Genomic DNA, 13,568 nt, shown 5'->3' with positions numbered 1-13,568 from the left:
ATGTTATAATTTTGGAGTTACCATAATGTGCCATAAATTTCCTACAGAAAAAATTAATTAAAATAAAGAAAAGGTCATTTTGGTCAAAATTCTTGAAATGGGAGGTGCTCTGAAGTTCCAGATGTTCAAATTTGATGAAATAATGTCATTTTTGACCACAAGTTGTCTGCTTTGCCAAGCCTTATGTTTTATTTTTCCGGAGTTCAAAATTTATTATCCATTACCGTACTGCACATTTTGCTTTCACCACCAATATGTACTTTTTGATACAGCGTAACTCGAAAACCGTATGGAATACAAAAAAACGGAGACCACTTCCAGTGTTGGGCTTTACATGCTCTACATAATGCAAAAAAGAATGGGTGTCTAGCATTAACGGTTCCCGATTTAGAGACAGTTTTCAGTTTTGATATCTTATGGCCGCTAATCCCGTGAAAATGCACCGATTGACCCCAAATTCACGGAGATGAAAGATGACCTGAAGGGTAACACTTTCCATTAATATTATTAGTTAAATCTGTGTGGTGTCTGAATAAGACCGCAAATAATTTTTTTTTCGGCAAAAATTTTGTTTTTTTGAAAATTTTGGCCCGTTTGACCTTGAAATAAAGGTCAAAGGTCAAATAAGGGCATATTTGAAATCTACACATATGACTTTTGGAAGGCTGTCTGTAGAAATTTTTCCCATAATTCCTTCCGTAGGGGAGATAATTAGCATTTAATTTTGCCATTTTTGGACAAGGGTGCATTGCAATGAGTGCCACACCTAGACCCCAATACCGACAAAGCCCAAATTTTACGTGGAACGAGTTGAGATTATAGGTGACCTAAATCCAAGAGATGGGTATGGAGGCCATTACCGTCTAGGAGGAGAAGCGGTAACGGTGACTTGGCGGCGGAGCCGCAGGAGCCGGCGGAACATACGGGTCGGGACTAAAACCATGTGTACCGCCAACGCCTACGCTGGTGGTACAATAACATATACTATAAGTTAACTGTTTGGTGAACCAATGTGTTCATATCAGATGGTGTATTGTACTAGAAACCCATACCACCTTTCACAAAGACCTAACCACATAGTATTCAAAAAAAAAAAACAAACAGCATTATTTACAATAAATGAATCATTCTATCATAAAAAATGTTTACAAATAACTTTCCCGAACCTGGCCTAGCACTATTTCACTTCCATTCTGTCAGGAAAAAAAAACAGATCATCCAACAAACATGAAATGCACTTCCTTTCCAATCTCAATTGCAAATTTCCAACCATGCATGCCCCCAATCCACAAACAACACTTATCGCTGGTTTCAAAGTGCAGGAAGTTGATAAGGTGGCAGCCAGCAAGCATCCACTGGCTGTGTGCAGCACCATTTTGACTTAAGTCCGTTTAAAGACTTAACTTCAGGCTGTGGAAATATTTATTGCAAGGGAATGCCAGGGTCACACTGTGAACCATGGGTCATTCTCCACTACTCAGCTCATCTGACCACTAATTTCATTTATCTGGCAGACTCAGAGGTTACAATTGGAAGCAATCAAACTAACTATACTCCTTGACATCAGTCTTAAAATAAATTGGGTTAAAACAGTAATAGGCATATCCAATTCCAACTTCGAGGCAATTTTGAAATTATTCTTTTTTTGTTGGTCTATTAACATGTTTGGCCTGGGTGGGACAGGTTCTTTTGGAATCTCATTTAAGTTTCACAGTTGCAGGATGGGTATTAAATGGGTTCAAATGAACATCTTTTTGTTTCACAATGTTCTACAGAGTTTCAGGTCTGCTGCATGCCAGCCTCTTCATTTTCAAATCTCCTCCATTTGCATGTTTATTACTCCTACTTTTAGTGTCAATTTTCATTGAAGTCTACTACTCTCAATCAAAAATGTGCCCGAGTTATCCGGGTTCCATGTAGATTCTGTAGAAAGGCACAAGATGTAGTTAACAGAACTCACTGACATTTGTGACTGGCACCGTAAACTCAAATCAAAGTTCAATCAAAGCTGCAACCAGCAGGCATGTGTGGAAGTTTGAAAATGAAGAAAAAGGTATACTTGGCTCAGAAATTAAGATTATTCATAAATAGTTGAAACTTTTACAATAAATGAACATGCTTTCATCACTCCTATGTTAAAATGATTTTTTTTTTGCTTGATCCAATGAACAGCTTATAAAGAGAACTTCACAATGGCTTTGGAAATATTAGGTTTTAATGTCACTTATGAATTCATCTGTGGCCAGATGAGGACAAGCTTCCTTTACTCTGTTTCCTTCCTTTTGCAAGTGTCACGATGACTATGAATAACCTGTAATCAAGAAGAACAGGAAGAACGGGTAATTTATCAAGTGATTATATTACCTGGACTAGGTGATCAGTGCTGCAGAGGAATCTTGTGGTGCTTCCCAAATTTTCATCTATTTTGCGATCACTCACAAACATCTGAAAATTAAATGATTTATGAATTAATTTAAACATAAATCAAATTAAACAGTGCATGCAAAAATGTAAATAAGTGTTTCTTATCCAACGGCAAACTCATGTAACAACTCTTCATCTGATATTAAATTACACTGAACTTTGTATGAACACTTTTCTTTTTCCTTAATTTCCCTATCAAAATTGCAGCTAAGTGTTCTTTTTTCTTCAAGGCATCCTTGTTAATTTTGGGTTAAATCAAACAAACAAACAAAAAAACAAAAACTAATAAACAAAAAGTCACATTTCTCTGTTAAACACTAAAAATATTTTAGAAGAAAAAAATTCCTCAAAGTCACCTTTATGTCTGCTCTCAGGTCAGATAGTTGGTGATCATTCATCTGCTGAGCTCTCTCCGTGCTTTGCTTCAGTTCCACTGCCTTCTCTTGCCTCATGCTGAACACATCCACTACAAAGAGATTGAATCTCAAAGATTAGAGAACAGTGTTTGTCAGGTAAAAATCATATATATTAATATATTTTAAATATCACAGTGATTTTCATTACTGCAAAATAACAATTTTTAATATTGTGACTTTCACTACTACAAAATAGGCCTCTTTTGTATATTAATGCAATGTGTGAATTTATAAGTTTTTCCAACTATATATGTCTGTTTAAAACAGATACGTGTTATTATCTGCACTGGTAATTCAGGTTTAAAAAAGTATCACATTCTTTCATTTCTTGATCTAACATAAAAATACTTACATGCTTTCTGTTTAACTTTATCCATTTCAAACATTAACAGAGCTTCTCTTTCATTTAATCTGAAATAAGAGAAAAACATGCTTACTTGCTTTGGACTATAATACATTATATTTACATCCACACTTCAAAGGAACTATGCTTGGTATTTTCAAAATAATTGACAGCATTTTACATGAATAAATCCCTCCCCCACTAAAAAAATAATAAATGTCCTTTTTTCATATGGTAGACATAATTTCAAACAAACTAGGTTCATTCTCTGCAATGAAGTTCAAAATGCCAACTTTCACTCATGTTGAGAAATAAGAGTGTAAAAAATGCAGTGTAATATCTTTCTGGTATCACTTCATTAATATTACATTTTAGGAGAGCAATAATGCTTAATAATAAAACAAGCAATACTTTTTAGGTTAGCAGGAAAATGAAACTTACTCTTTGTGAAGCTCTTCAAATACTGATTGTATGTGTTTGTAATCTTTGTCCATTTCTTCTGAAAACTTTTCTTTCAGCCTATGCAATGATATGGTCTGGCGCTGAAGGTCTTTAGTGGACTTCTCTAGGCCTGAGATTTGAAACAGATCCTCAAACACTAGAGTTATGGTAAAACTCATTTGGCACTTTTTACAAATCAACCTAATGTTTCAAGGCATACAAAATGCTGTAGAATGGGTAAAAAATAGCAAAGCATCAATGTTAAGTGTAAAGTAATGCCAAGGGTGGCAAAATTTTCACTAGTTTTATAAATTTTATGTCTTTATTCCATAACTGTTACATGTATAAGATATTAATGACAGTGAGGAATGTCAGTTGATGAAATGTGACCCAATTCTTATCATAGAGATAACTAAACCATGTGGCTGTACTATGGGACTGAAGAAGATGACACTGATAGCACTGTTCAGTTTAATATCATACTCCTTTTACCTGCATGTGGTCCTCTGTGCCCTCTTGCTGAGGCTGACGATATGCGACCTTGACCTGAGTGGCCTGCACCAGAGCCATGATCTGCGGTGTGCGAACCTGGCAACAGAATGACGACATTTTTCAGTTTATAGTACGTATCTTAGCTTTGAAAATTAATATCCGTTTCAGCATCTTCTTACCCAGTTGATGATACCTCCAAGTTCTGAACCTAACATTACATTTTATCCCCATACTTTCAAAAAAAAAAATATATATATATACAAAAAAATATATATATATATACTAGAAGAACATAAGCAGATAACATGTTTAACAAAATATCAAAAGGTAGAAGCCATTTGCTTCAGTCTTAACATTTTACATTATGAATCATTTCATACAACCCTTTCATTTTCCTAACACTTACCTTGCTGCTTGTGTTGTTTATGATGAGACCCAGCTCTAGGTCTGTGCTGTGGTCCCAACTGAGACCCTTGAGCATGGGCACCTCCTGTCTCATCAGTCTTGGCTGTAGTGACACCTTTGTGTTCAGGCTTTTTGTGTAAGCTCCCAGTTCTACTTCTTGGTCTGTTGTCGGAATGTCCTCCTTTTTTCTCCTGTGCAACAACAGGATGAGCTGGAACTTGATGTTGGTCAACGCTCCCTTCACTTTGTCCTTTGTCAACATAACCTTGACCCTGCACCTTAGAGCGATCAGTCTGTTTTTCAGAAGTTTCTGTTACTGTCTTATCAGACAAGCTTTGACTTGAGCTTTGGTTTCCAGTATGAGCTTCTGTTGAAGGGGGTGTTCTCCCCCTTCCCTGTCTCTGATGGCGTGGCTGTTGAGGTGCAGGGGATGCCTCCTTTGTGGTCTTATCACTACCTGAGGACTGAGACTGCTGTATATTTGGCTCAGCTTTCCCTGATGGACCTGTTGAATAAAGAGACCGAAAAAAAAATCAAAATGTTTAACCATACGTCATTATCAGTCAATCACTTTACAACTCTGAAAGACACTTATTTCACTTCTATGGTGTTAAGTAGTAAAAAAAAGTAATAAAATCTTAATCTAATATCTGTTGATAATTGTGTGTCTAAAAGACAATGTTTTGTTGTCTCCTTAAACACTGTAATATTCATCAGCAAAACATATGCAGTTATAATAAATATACTTCTATTACAAATCTTTTTAAAACAAAGCTTAATATGGTGATTCTCCCCCCCCTCCCTTTGTTTTCTCTTCTTTCCATTCTCTCTCTCTCTCATTCCATACCATAAGTCACATGCTGTGAATTTCCATTGGTCAAAGGTTGGACTGAAGCTACACTTGACTGAGCAGAAGTCTGTATCTCACCACTCTCTAGTTGCTGTTGCTGTGTTTTTTTATTCTTTTTCTTCTTTTTACTAGGGGCCTAGATGATATACAACATAAACATATATATATAGTTATAGTTATATAGTTGTAAGCAATACCCATAAGTAAACCACATGTCATAACAATAATAATAATATGATCATGTCAAAAAAACCATATTATAAAAGTGAAAGCAGTTTATGCTGTCTGGTGAAGAACTGAATGTTATGCAGTCATGCAACTTGTCTACAGACATCAGGTGCATCAACAGTCTGCTTGTTATGGTTTAAATTAGTACACTGCTATTTCAACAAACTTAAATATTATATTTCTAATAACCAAAAGCCAAAACAATCTGTTTGTGGAAACACCCACTGCTAATGGCAATGTGTCAAGTTGGATGTTAGTGTATATGATTTCATAATCACACAGTCTGTTGGTACTAAGATAAACTGTCACAACTAGAATGCAAATGCACCCATCAAGCATAAAACACCTTGTAGAGTGAGACAGACATTTAAATTGACAATTTGCATATCTTTATCACCTCAACAGTACGAGGTTGGACTATGTCTGTGATTACACTGCACATTTGCTTTAATTCATGACAACTAATTCAAAATGTTGAGCAAGTAAATACCCATTAAAAGTGAACATTCATCTTAAAATTTTTATATCACACTATTTAGAGTAGGAAAATTATACAAATTGCATCTTTAAAATCTAATGGGACAGTATAATGGCTAGTAATGAAATCATTAAAAAAAGTTAAATCATAGTAGTTGGACAGGAATAAAGTTGAATCCAAGACATGTTTGATAGGTCTGTACTGGGTTCACCAGTGCAAGGCTCCTGTAGATGACATGTGGAGATAAACTCAGACATGTACTGTGCTCTGCCAGCCTAATGGCATACCATGGTCTTAATATGCAAAATCTGTACGTCATACGTCTAAATTTAACATTTACTTTCAGCACCAAAACAGACATAGTTGCCCTGTCAAAGTGTAGTTCTTTGAGCTTAAACATTATTTCTATTTCATGACTTTTTTTTCAAAGCACACAACTTCAGTTTTTACAAAACATTTTACAACAACAAGCCCTTTCAAATTATTTGACTTCACAGTCTTCACAACAAATTTTCCCCTCAAAGTAATACAGCTCAAAATTACATCCCAAAGTTGTAAAAATACCACTATAAAAGATGGAAGGAGAAATACCATCATTTTCTCCTTCTGGACAAGTGTTTTCAACAAATTCACTCATGTGGATCAAAATGGCATGTACCAGACAGTTGTATGAAGCTGATAATGATGTCATGACAGACACCGCACTGCTGTCACACACCACATAAATTAATAGAGTCTTGCTTTGAGCTAACAAGGTCTGTATTGTCCTAGACTGTGACCTGAACTCCACAGGTCACTGGGATTCCCTTTTTTCTAAATGTAGTATAATGTTTGGCTTTGTATCCAAATGAGTGCAAATACAAAAATCTTTGTTGGCATGAAAATCAATAAGTTGTTGTTATCCAAGGCCAAATATCTTTACTATGTGCTGTTTTGCACAGGATTTCAAGGTACAAGTTTGGAATATTCGTACTTTGTACTTGTTGTAGCTTTGGTATGCACTTACAAGTATCTTTCTAGCATTTAAGGCTACTTTATCTTCCAGATATCAATAATTTGTAACCTTGAGGGGGGGGGGGGGTAATGTGTGTACATGTACAATATGTATGATGTGTATATGTATGTACAAAAGAAGCAATGGGAGAGAGAAAGAGTTATCCATTAGCATATTTGGGTGCTTCAAGACCCATTTAGTGCCTGCTTCTTTTGTATTAAAATATTTTAATATGGCCAACATAACTTACGATGACAATAAACTTTGTTTGGTCTAATAAGTCAAACACTGTAAGTAAATGCATCTCTTTTAATTTCAAATGAGAAAGTTTCTCAAATCATGAAATTTAACACAAAACTGAGACAGGCAATCAAGAGGCATGCCATGGTAGCAATATATCCATCTCTCTATGTCTGTGTCACAAGATTATCACCAAGAAAATGGCAATTTCACAGAAAACTAAAAGGCTGAATCTTTAACAACATGTAAATATAATACATTTAAACCTTCACTGATGCAGAGATGTGAAAAATATACCCTGGACAAATGTTCAAACTTTTGTATTGAAGTCTAGGAAGCATTCCCAGAAACCCATCATACTAGCTGGATTGATCTAATTCTGCGGGGATTCTCATCAAATTGCATTCAGTGAAGGCAGCTTAAATGTATGGCATGCCTCTTCAAGCTGATAGGGGATAATTAACGACAGTCAATTACCCCCTAGTTACTCAAAGGGGTGTGTCAGACAATTAAGCTGATTACACTGAAAGCATTTTAACAAACCAGCTAGTACGATGGGTTTATGAGAACAGTCTCTGAGTGACAATAATACCTTTATTTTTTTAAATTTCACATGGTATACCTACCTTATTTCCTGGATAATGCCACTCCTGTAGAGCTGCCTTGGCACCATCTGGAACATACATAATGATGTTTTTTTTTAAGTGCACATTATTAATTATTCATTAATTTATTTCAGTGTTCTTTAATGCAGTATAAACACATCATTACTACACGGTACATCCTTTCATTAAGATATATACCAGTGTGTGTGTGTGTGTGTGTGTGTGTGTGTGTGTGTGTGTGTGTGTGTGTGTGTGTGTGTGTGTGTGTGTGTGTGTGTGTGTGTGTGTGTGTGTGTGTGTGTGTGTGTGTGTGTGAATAATGTCAAATGCATTTTTGATACAATACCATACAATTTATTTAATACATAAACCAATTAATGCATTACTACATTACTGTAAATGTTAAAATTTAAAGGAAACATTAGGTTTGCAGCTATTCGGCGACTGCTTGTTTGGGAAGTCATAAATTCTTGACAACAATAAACCAACATACAAAGCACAAGCCCATAGGGTTTATATATAGATTGTAGAATATACTCTTATTACTAATTATGAGTACTAGTACTATATGACTGTGGAGTAGGGGCAAGCTAATGAGAATAACAGCCAAACAAAACCACTTCAATTTGATGTACACTGGACATACTCTTCACCAACTGGGTAAAAAAAAAAAAAAAAGGCATCACCTGATGGATGATACCTAATACCTTGAGCTCTGCTTTCAGTTAAACCTGATAAAAACTGTTAATGAACCTGACAGTTCCTTAGTAGTCAAACAGAGACTCAAGATTCATTCACAGGAATATTGCCATATCAAGAGGGGATACCTATCAGTAGGTCTAGATCTAGTTGCTAACACTTGTCCAAACAAAGAACAAAGCCAGAATTTTGAGTTAAGGCATGCAATAATATACAGTGTACAGTTTACATCAACAACATGCTGCTGTTGTCAAGGAGCAGAGAGAAAGTGTGAATACTCCTCTCCACAGTAATATTTACTTTTTATGTAACAGCTAATGCAACAGTCAACTTTGAATTAAGTTTCACAAAGGTTGTTACTTGTATATGCTCTTTTTTGTTGTTGTTCCCTGTTTTTGAGGTACAATGGAAAATTTACAATCCAGCCTTTATTTAACCTTTGTCATTTATTGTATTATCTGTGTGAAATATGTTGCCTTCTGAGTCCCACCTTCAAGAAATGCTGCAATAGCTTGGTCTATGTTGTACTCATAATACTGAAGGACAAGAATGATCTCATTGTTGCTTCTGCCTGGCACCACTTCACGTACTGCTTGAATCTAAAATATACAAAACATTTAAGGAAAAAAAATATCAGTGATTTTTGACACAAAAGTCATCACACAAAAGGAAATCAAAGTTTGATAACTTTCAACATACATAGCTGAATAATGTTGAATGTTTAGCATATTTCAAGTTCAAAAGGTAAATATGGGAAGATAAGCATGGGAATTTGCTCGAATCATAAAAATGTTTCACATTAAAAAGATTATTTGCTTCATACTTTTTGCACACACAGAAGTTTGTGTGTGTGTGTGTGTGTGTGTGTGTGTGTGTGTGTGTGTGGTTGGGGGGGGGGGGGGGTGCGTACGTTTGCAAACAATGTGGAAGAACAATTCTGTGGTCCTCACACCCTCCTTCTTTCAGTTATGACAAGGGTACAGTATTCCAAATAACTAAAGGAGCCTTGATCTGAAATCAACTGCTATTCAGAATGTTTAAGGGTCTGCTATTCACAAGTTTTGCTTTTTTTTTTAAGGTCCACTATTCCCAAAAAGTTAATTGATGTGATAGCTGCACTGATATGTATTGTATTAGTTGCGTTATCGGGGCTCTGACCTCCATGTCTAAGAAGTACATTTAATTTGTTATCTTTGTGTTGTTTGTGCTATATCTGTACCTTCGTAATAGCAGACCCTCTTAATAGTGGACCTTCGTAATAGGACCCTTGGAATATAGAAACACACCCATTTAATGTAAATTAAATGTCCATGAAACAAGTTTTCAAAAATTCAAACCATCAACTTCATTTCACTCACAGTTGGAAAACTTGTTCAAAGTTTCATTGGTTTGGAGAAAGTTTTCTGGTTTTTATTTTCTATCAGCTTTCAGATCAAAAATAACAATTTTCTTGGTCTGTCTGCTGTTTCGGTACAACCCAATGATTGAGTTTCCGGCTGAAACCACCTGTTTGCATTTTCAGACACTACAAGCTAGACTATAACCTCATTTTTTTCTTGCTTCCTGTTGAAATTAAAGACCATAAATTGCACTTTACGGGTAACATTCCACAAATCAACGGAAGAAACAGAAGCTAAAATATTCACTACTATAAAAACTTTTTCAGTCTAATAAATAACGCTGTACATGTACAAATTCTTCATGTTAGACTTGGGTGTGAATATATTTAAATAATTTTCTTAACACTGAGACAAGATCAGATATTTAACTACCTGAGTGAATTGCTAATTAGACATCAAATTCCATTAAGCCTGAATTATGTGATACAAATGCAAACATACATGTTATGAATAAGATAATTTTAAGTATATCTTAGAAGCATTAACTTGTGTATACTGCATGTAAATTTTGTTTAACACTTTAAAGAGAATATATCATTTATCCTTGCATCAAACACACCTCTTGACAGCTATAAATCCCTTCCATGTTTTAAATCAATAAAACAAATTATAAATTCACTTATACATGTATATACTAAATCATACAATAAAGAGAAAATCAAAAACAGCCCACGTGTAATATATTTAAATGTTATTCCACCTACTTCCTAAATAAACCAACTCTCACATCTCCTTTATCAATCTGAATATATCCAGACTCAACTTCCCCACTGCAGTCATCCCTCCATGCAGGCATTAGGAATGGGGCCATCTTTCCAATACTTAAGTCCTTTCTACGAATGCTATCTGTATCACACAAATTCAACAGCACACAATTACAATTAATGAGAGATGGTCCCCATCCCAGATCCTTGTACTAGTATTGGAGAGACTGGAGGACCGCAAAAGATCTGGATTTAGGATTGCTGTCAGATATAATTTAACTGCATTTGCAGTTTTCTTTCTGTTCAAACAAAGACCACATTCGACACTTATTCAAAGATAACCACTTTTGACAAACGCCAAGAAGAAGTCATCAATTTCTAAGAAGTTTATAAAAACCCATTTAGTTGTAAACAACTAGACATGACCATATGTGACATACATCTGACAATTAAATAACATTTTTTGGAGTCCCATCCCTTAATTCTATAAAGAACAAAAATTATTTTCTTCAAATGTCATTCTAAGCACACTTCACTTAAAATTTCCGTGCCCATAAAGCAGTGGGTACAACTTACTTTTTCTTTCACTCCTTCTTGTGCTGGTTGGGCCATCACTGCCTTGGTTCTTGTGTCAAACAAAAGGCCTTGATCTGTAACTAATAACAAAGTCACAATTAGACCAACTGAAATCAGTGAAATTTAATGTGTATAAACATAATGAATAACAAGTTGAGAACCACTGTATTTCTTCTCAATCACTTTATATCTCAGCACCGTGAAATCCAGGTGTGTGGATGTGTGTGTGTGCGCTCGCGCCTATACATGCACATATGTGTGAACAGAGCTCAGGCTTGTGACTCTGATGCTGAAGTTGCTATAAAGTTCACATACCATGCACAACACCTCATTCCTACAAAACATGTCCTGACACATAACAGTTCATAGTAGGAGATAGTTTGCCTACATGTAAAACAGTTGTGACCTATAGCACTTTGCCCTGCAGTATATTTAGCCTTTATCATAAGGCTAATAAGCAGTGAACTTCTCATAACTGTAGTAAGTACCCTTCCATTATTACCTCTAAATCTTCACATACTACTACTACTTTTAAAAGTAAACTACAATCAACGCTTTTTATAAGATATAACTTTAAATGTCATAAAGAAATTTGTTAAAATGCTATATCATATATTTAGATACCAGAGCTCGCAATATACCTAAAGCAATGACAAAAATCAGACATAGTTGCGTAAAACTTCTTGACACTGAAACATTCCTCCTGGGTGGCAGCAATGAAATTGAAAAGCAGGCCATGTACCTTATAGTTCTATTCTATACATTAAAAGCACCACAAATGCTTTAAATTATTCCAAAATTACTTATCAGATAGATCAATATTTTCCCATTGAAAAGATGGGAGTCAATGCCATAGGTACCAGTTTGAACCCTTCACCAGTTCACATTGTTATCAGTGAAGTAAGGAATACATGTATATTTACAAACATATATCAGCTTTTATAAACAATTGGAACTGCAAAGTTCACACAGAGCAGCCCAGGCATCCCATTCCAGTACAAATCTGTTTTGCCAAAAATTAAACATAATGAGTCATTAATTCCAGGTAAATGAATTGCACTTCTAGTTAATTGTGTCCTTATATGCTGCAACAGTCAAGGTTTCACACACCAAAAATAATTAAGACTCTTAGGGTCATATTTATAGCACTTTTGAATTAAATTGATGTCAACTGGGGTCAAAGATGTGGTAGGTAAAAAGAAATAGAAATCAGGACAAAGAAATTGCCACCCCTTTCTTGTTTTTAATCCATCAAAATGACAAGTTCCATGTAATTTTTCAGCATGCAAGATCTGTTTTCAGAGCAGAGCAGCATGGAAACTTTTCACCACAGCTTACATCAATTTAATCAGACAAGCAATAGAAAATGTTTGATTAGCGTCTGGCCAATCAACAGCTTTCAGACTATGCTCAGATCTTTCTGATATTTGGCTAAAACAAAAATTATGTTAACTTTTATTCCCCTTATTAGCTGCCAGACATTATTTCCCCTAGTATCAACGTAACACTTTTTCTTCTAACCCACTCAATACTTCCAGCTATACATCGTCCCATGCATGCTTTCTCGTTTGTTAAAAACCACGTAAACCGCAGCATGAGAAGCCACACGGCACGCATTAACATGTAGACAGAACTATGTGCCATAAGGCTGCCATAAAAAAGGCTAGTTCACCTCAGTAGTCCATTCATAAAAGAATTACATGCAACTGGCTCTGTGTATCACTTCACTGAAGTGTATGGCAACTTTTCAAAGCACTGCTGATACCTAAACAACAAGGCTAATCACAGGCTATGTGCATTAAAAAATTTACATACACTGTCGATGAGGATAATTTACTTTGAGTGAAGAAAATTTTTTAATTTAAGTGTTGTTGTATCTTTTACAATGCAACAAGGGTAATTCTGTTCAATAAAACGTATACTAGCAAGAATCCTCTTACAATACAGTAACTCACACCTTCAATCATCATCTCAAACAAAGATAACCATTTCTATGCACTTTCATACAATATTATGTTAATGCCCATTATAGAACCCCTTAGATTAAGACTTGGACATAAAAAAAAAGAGAAAACTCAGTGACTCTACCACAGTAAACCTCAAACAAGTGCGATACTAATCAAACCAAACATTGCCAGTAGTTAAACCCTCCTGCTCTGTCCAGACCAGACAACAGAACTTTACGTTGCTAGTCATAGATGTTTTTTACTTTGTTGGATTACTCAAATGTCATTAATATTGTCTCCACATAGTGCGAGCACTGGTTTTTAACT

At 35.3% G+C, this 13,568-nt stretch overlaps 1 protein-coding gene across 6 annotated transcripts in view; it reads right to left on the bottom strand.

Moving 5' to 3' along the window:
- The window catches only part of LOC106161311 (uncharacterized), a 32,810-nt gene that overhangs the window by 9,228 nt on the left and 10,014 nt on the right, over window positions 1–13,568 (bottom strand). For all 6 annotated transcript variants that reach the window (XM_013538218.2, XM_013538213.2, XM_013538220.2 and 3 more), the window contains exons 2-11: window positions 11,296–11,375; window positions 9,106–9,214; window positions 7,938–7,984; window positions 5,369–5,507; window positions 4,523–5,026; window positions 4,117–4,212; window positions 3,625–3,754; window positions 3,193–3,251; window positions 2,781–2,890; window positions 2,365–2,445 (exon numbers count right to left, since the gene is read on the bottom strand). In XM_013538218.2, the coding sequence (XP_013393672.2) occupies window positions 2,365–2,445; window positions 2,781–2,890; window positions 3,193–3,251; window positions 3,625–3,754; window positions 4,117–4,212; window positions 4,523–5,026; window positions 5,369–5,507; window positions 7,938–7,984; window positions 9,106–9,214; window positions 11,296–11,331 (1,311 nt within the window). In that variant the 5' untranslated portion in view covers window positions 11,332–11,375. The remainder of the gene's footprint in view (window positions 1–2,364; window positions 2,446–2,780; window positions 2,891–3,192; window positions 3,252–3,624; window positions 3,755–4,116; window positions 4,213–4,522; window positions 5,027–5,368; window positions 5,508–7,937; window positions 7,985–9,105; window positions 9,215–11,295; window positions 11,376–13,568) is intronic.

Source organism: Lingula anatina, chromosome 2, assembly GCF_051362555.1.
Source record: "Lingula anatina isolate TDL-2025a chromosome 2, LinAna3.0, whole genome shotgun sequence".
NCBI classification, from domain to species: Eukaryota; Metazoa; Brachiopoda; class Lingulata; order Lingulida; family Lingulidae; genus Lingula; species Lingula anatina.
This window is presented reverse-complemented; position numbering and strand designations above follow the sequence as displayed.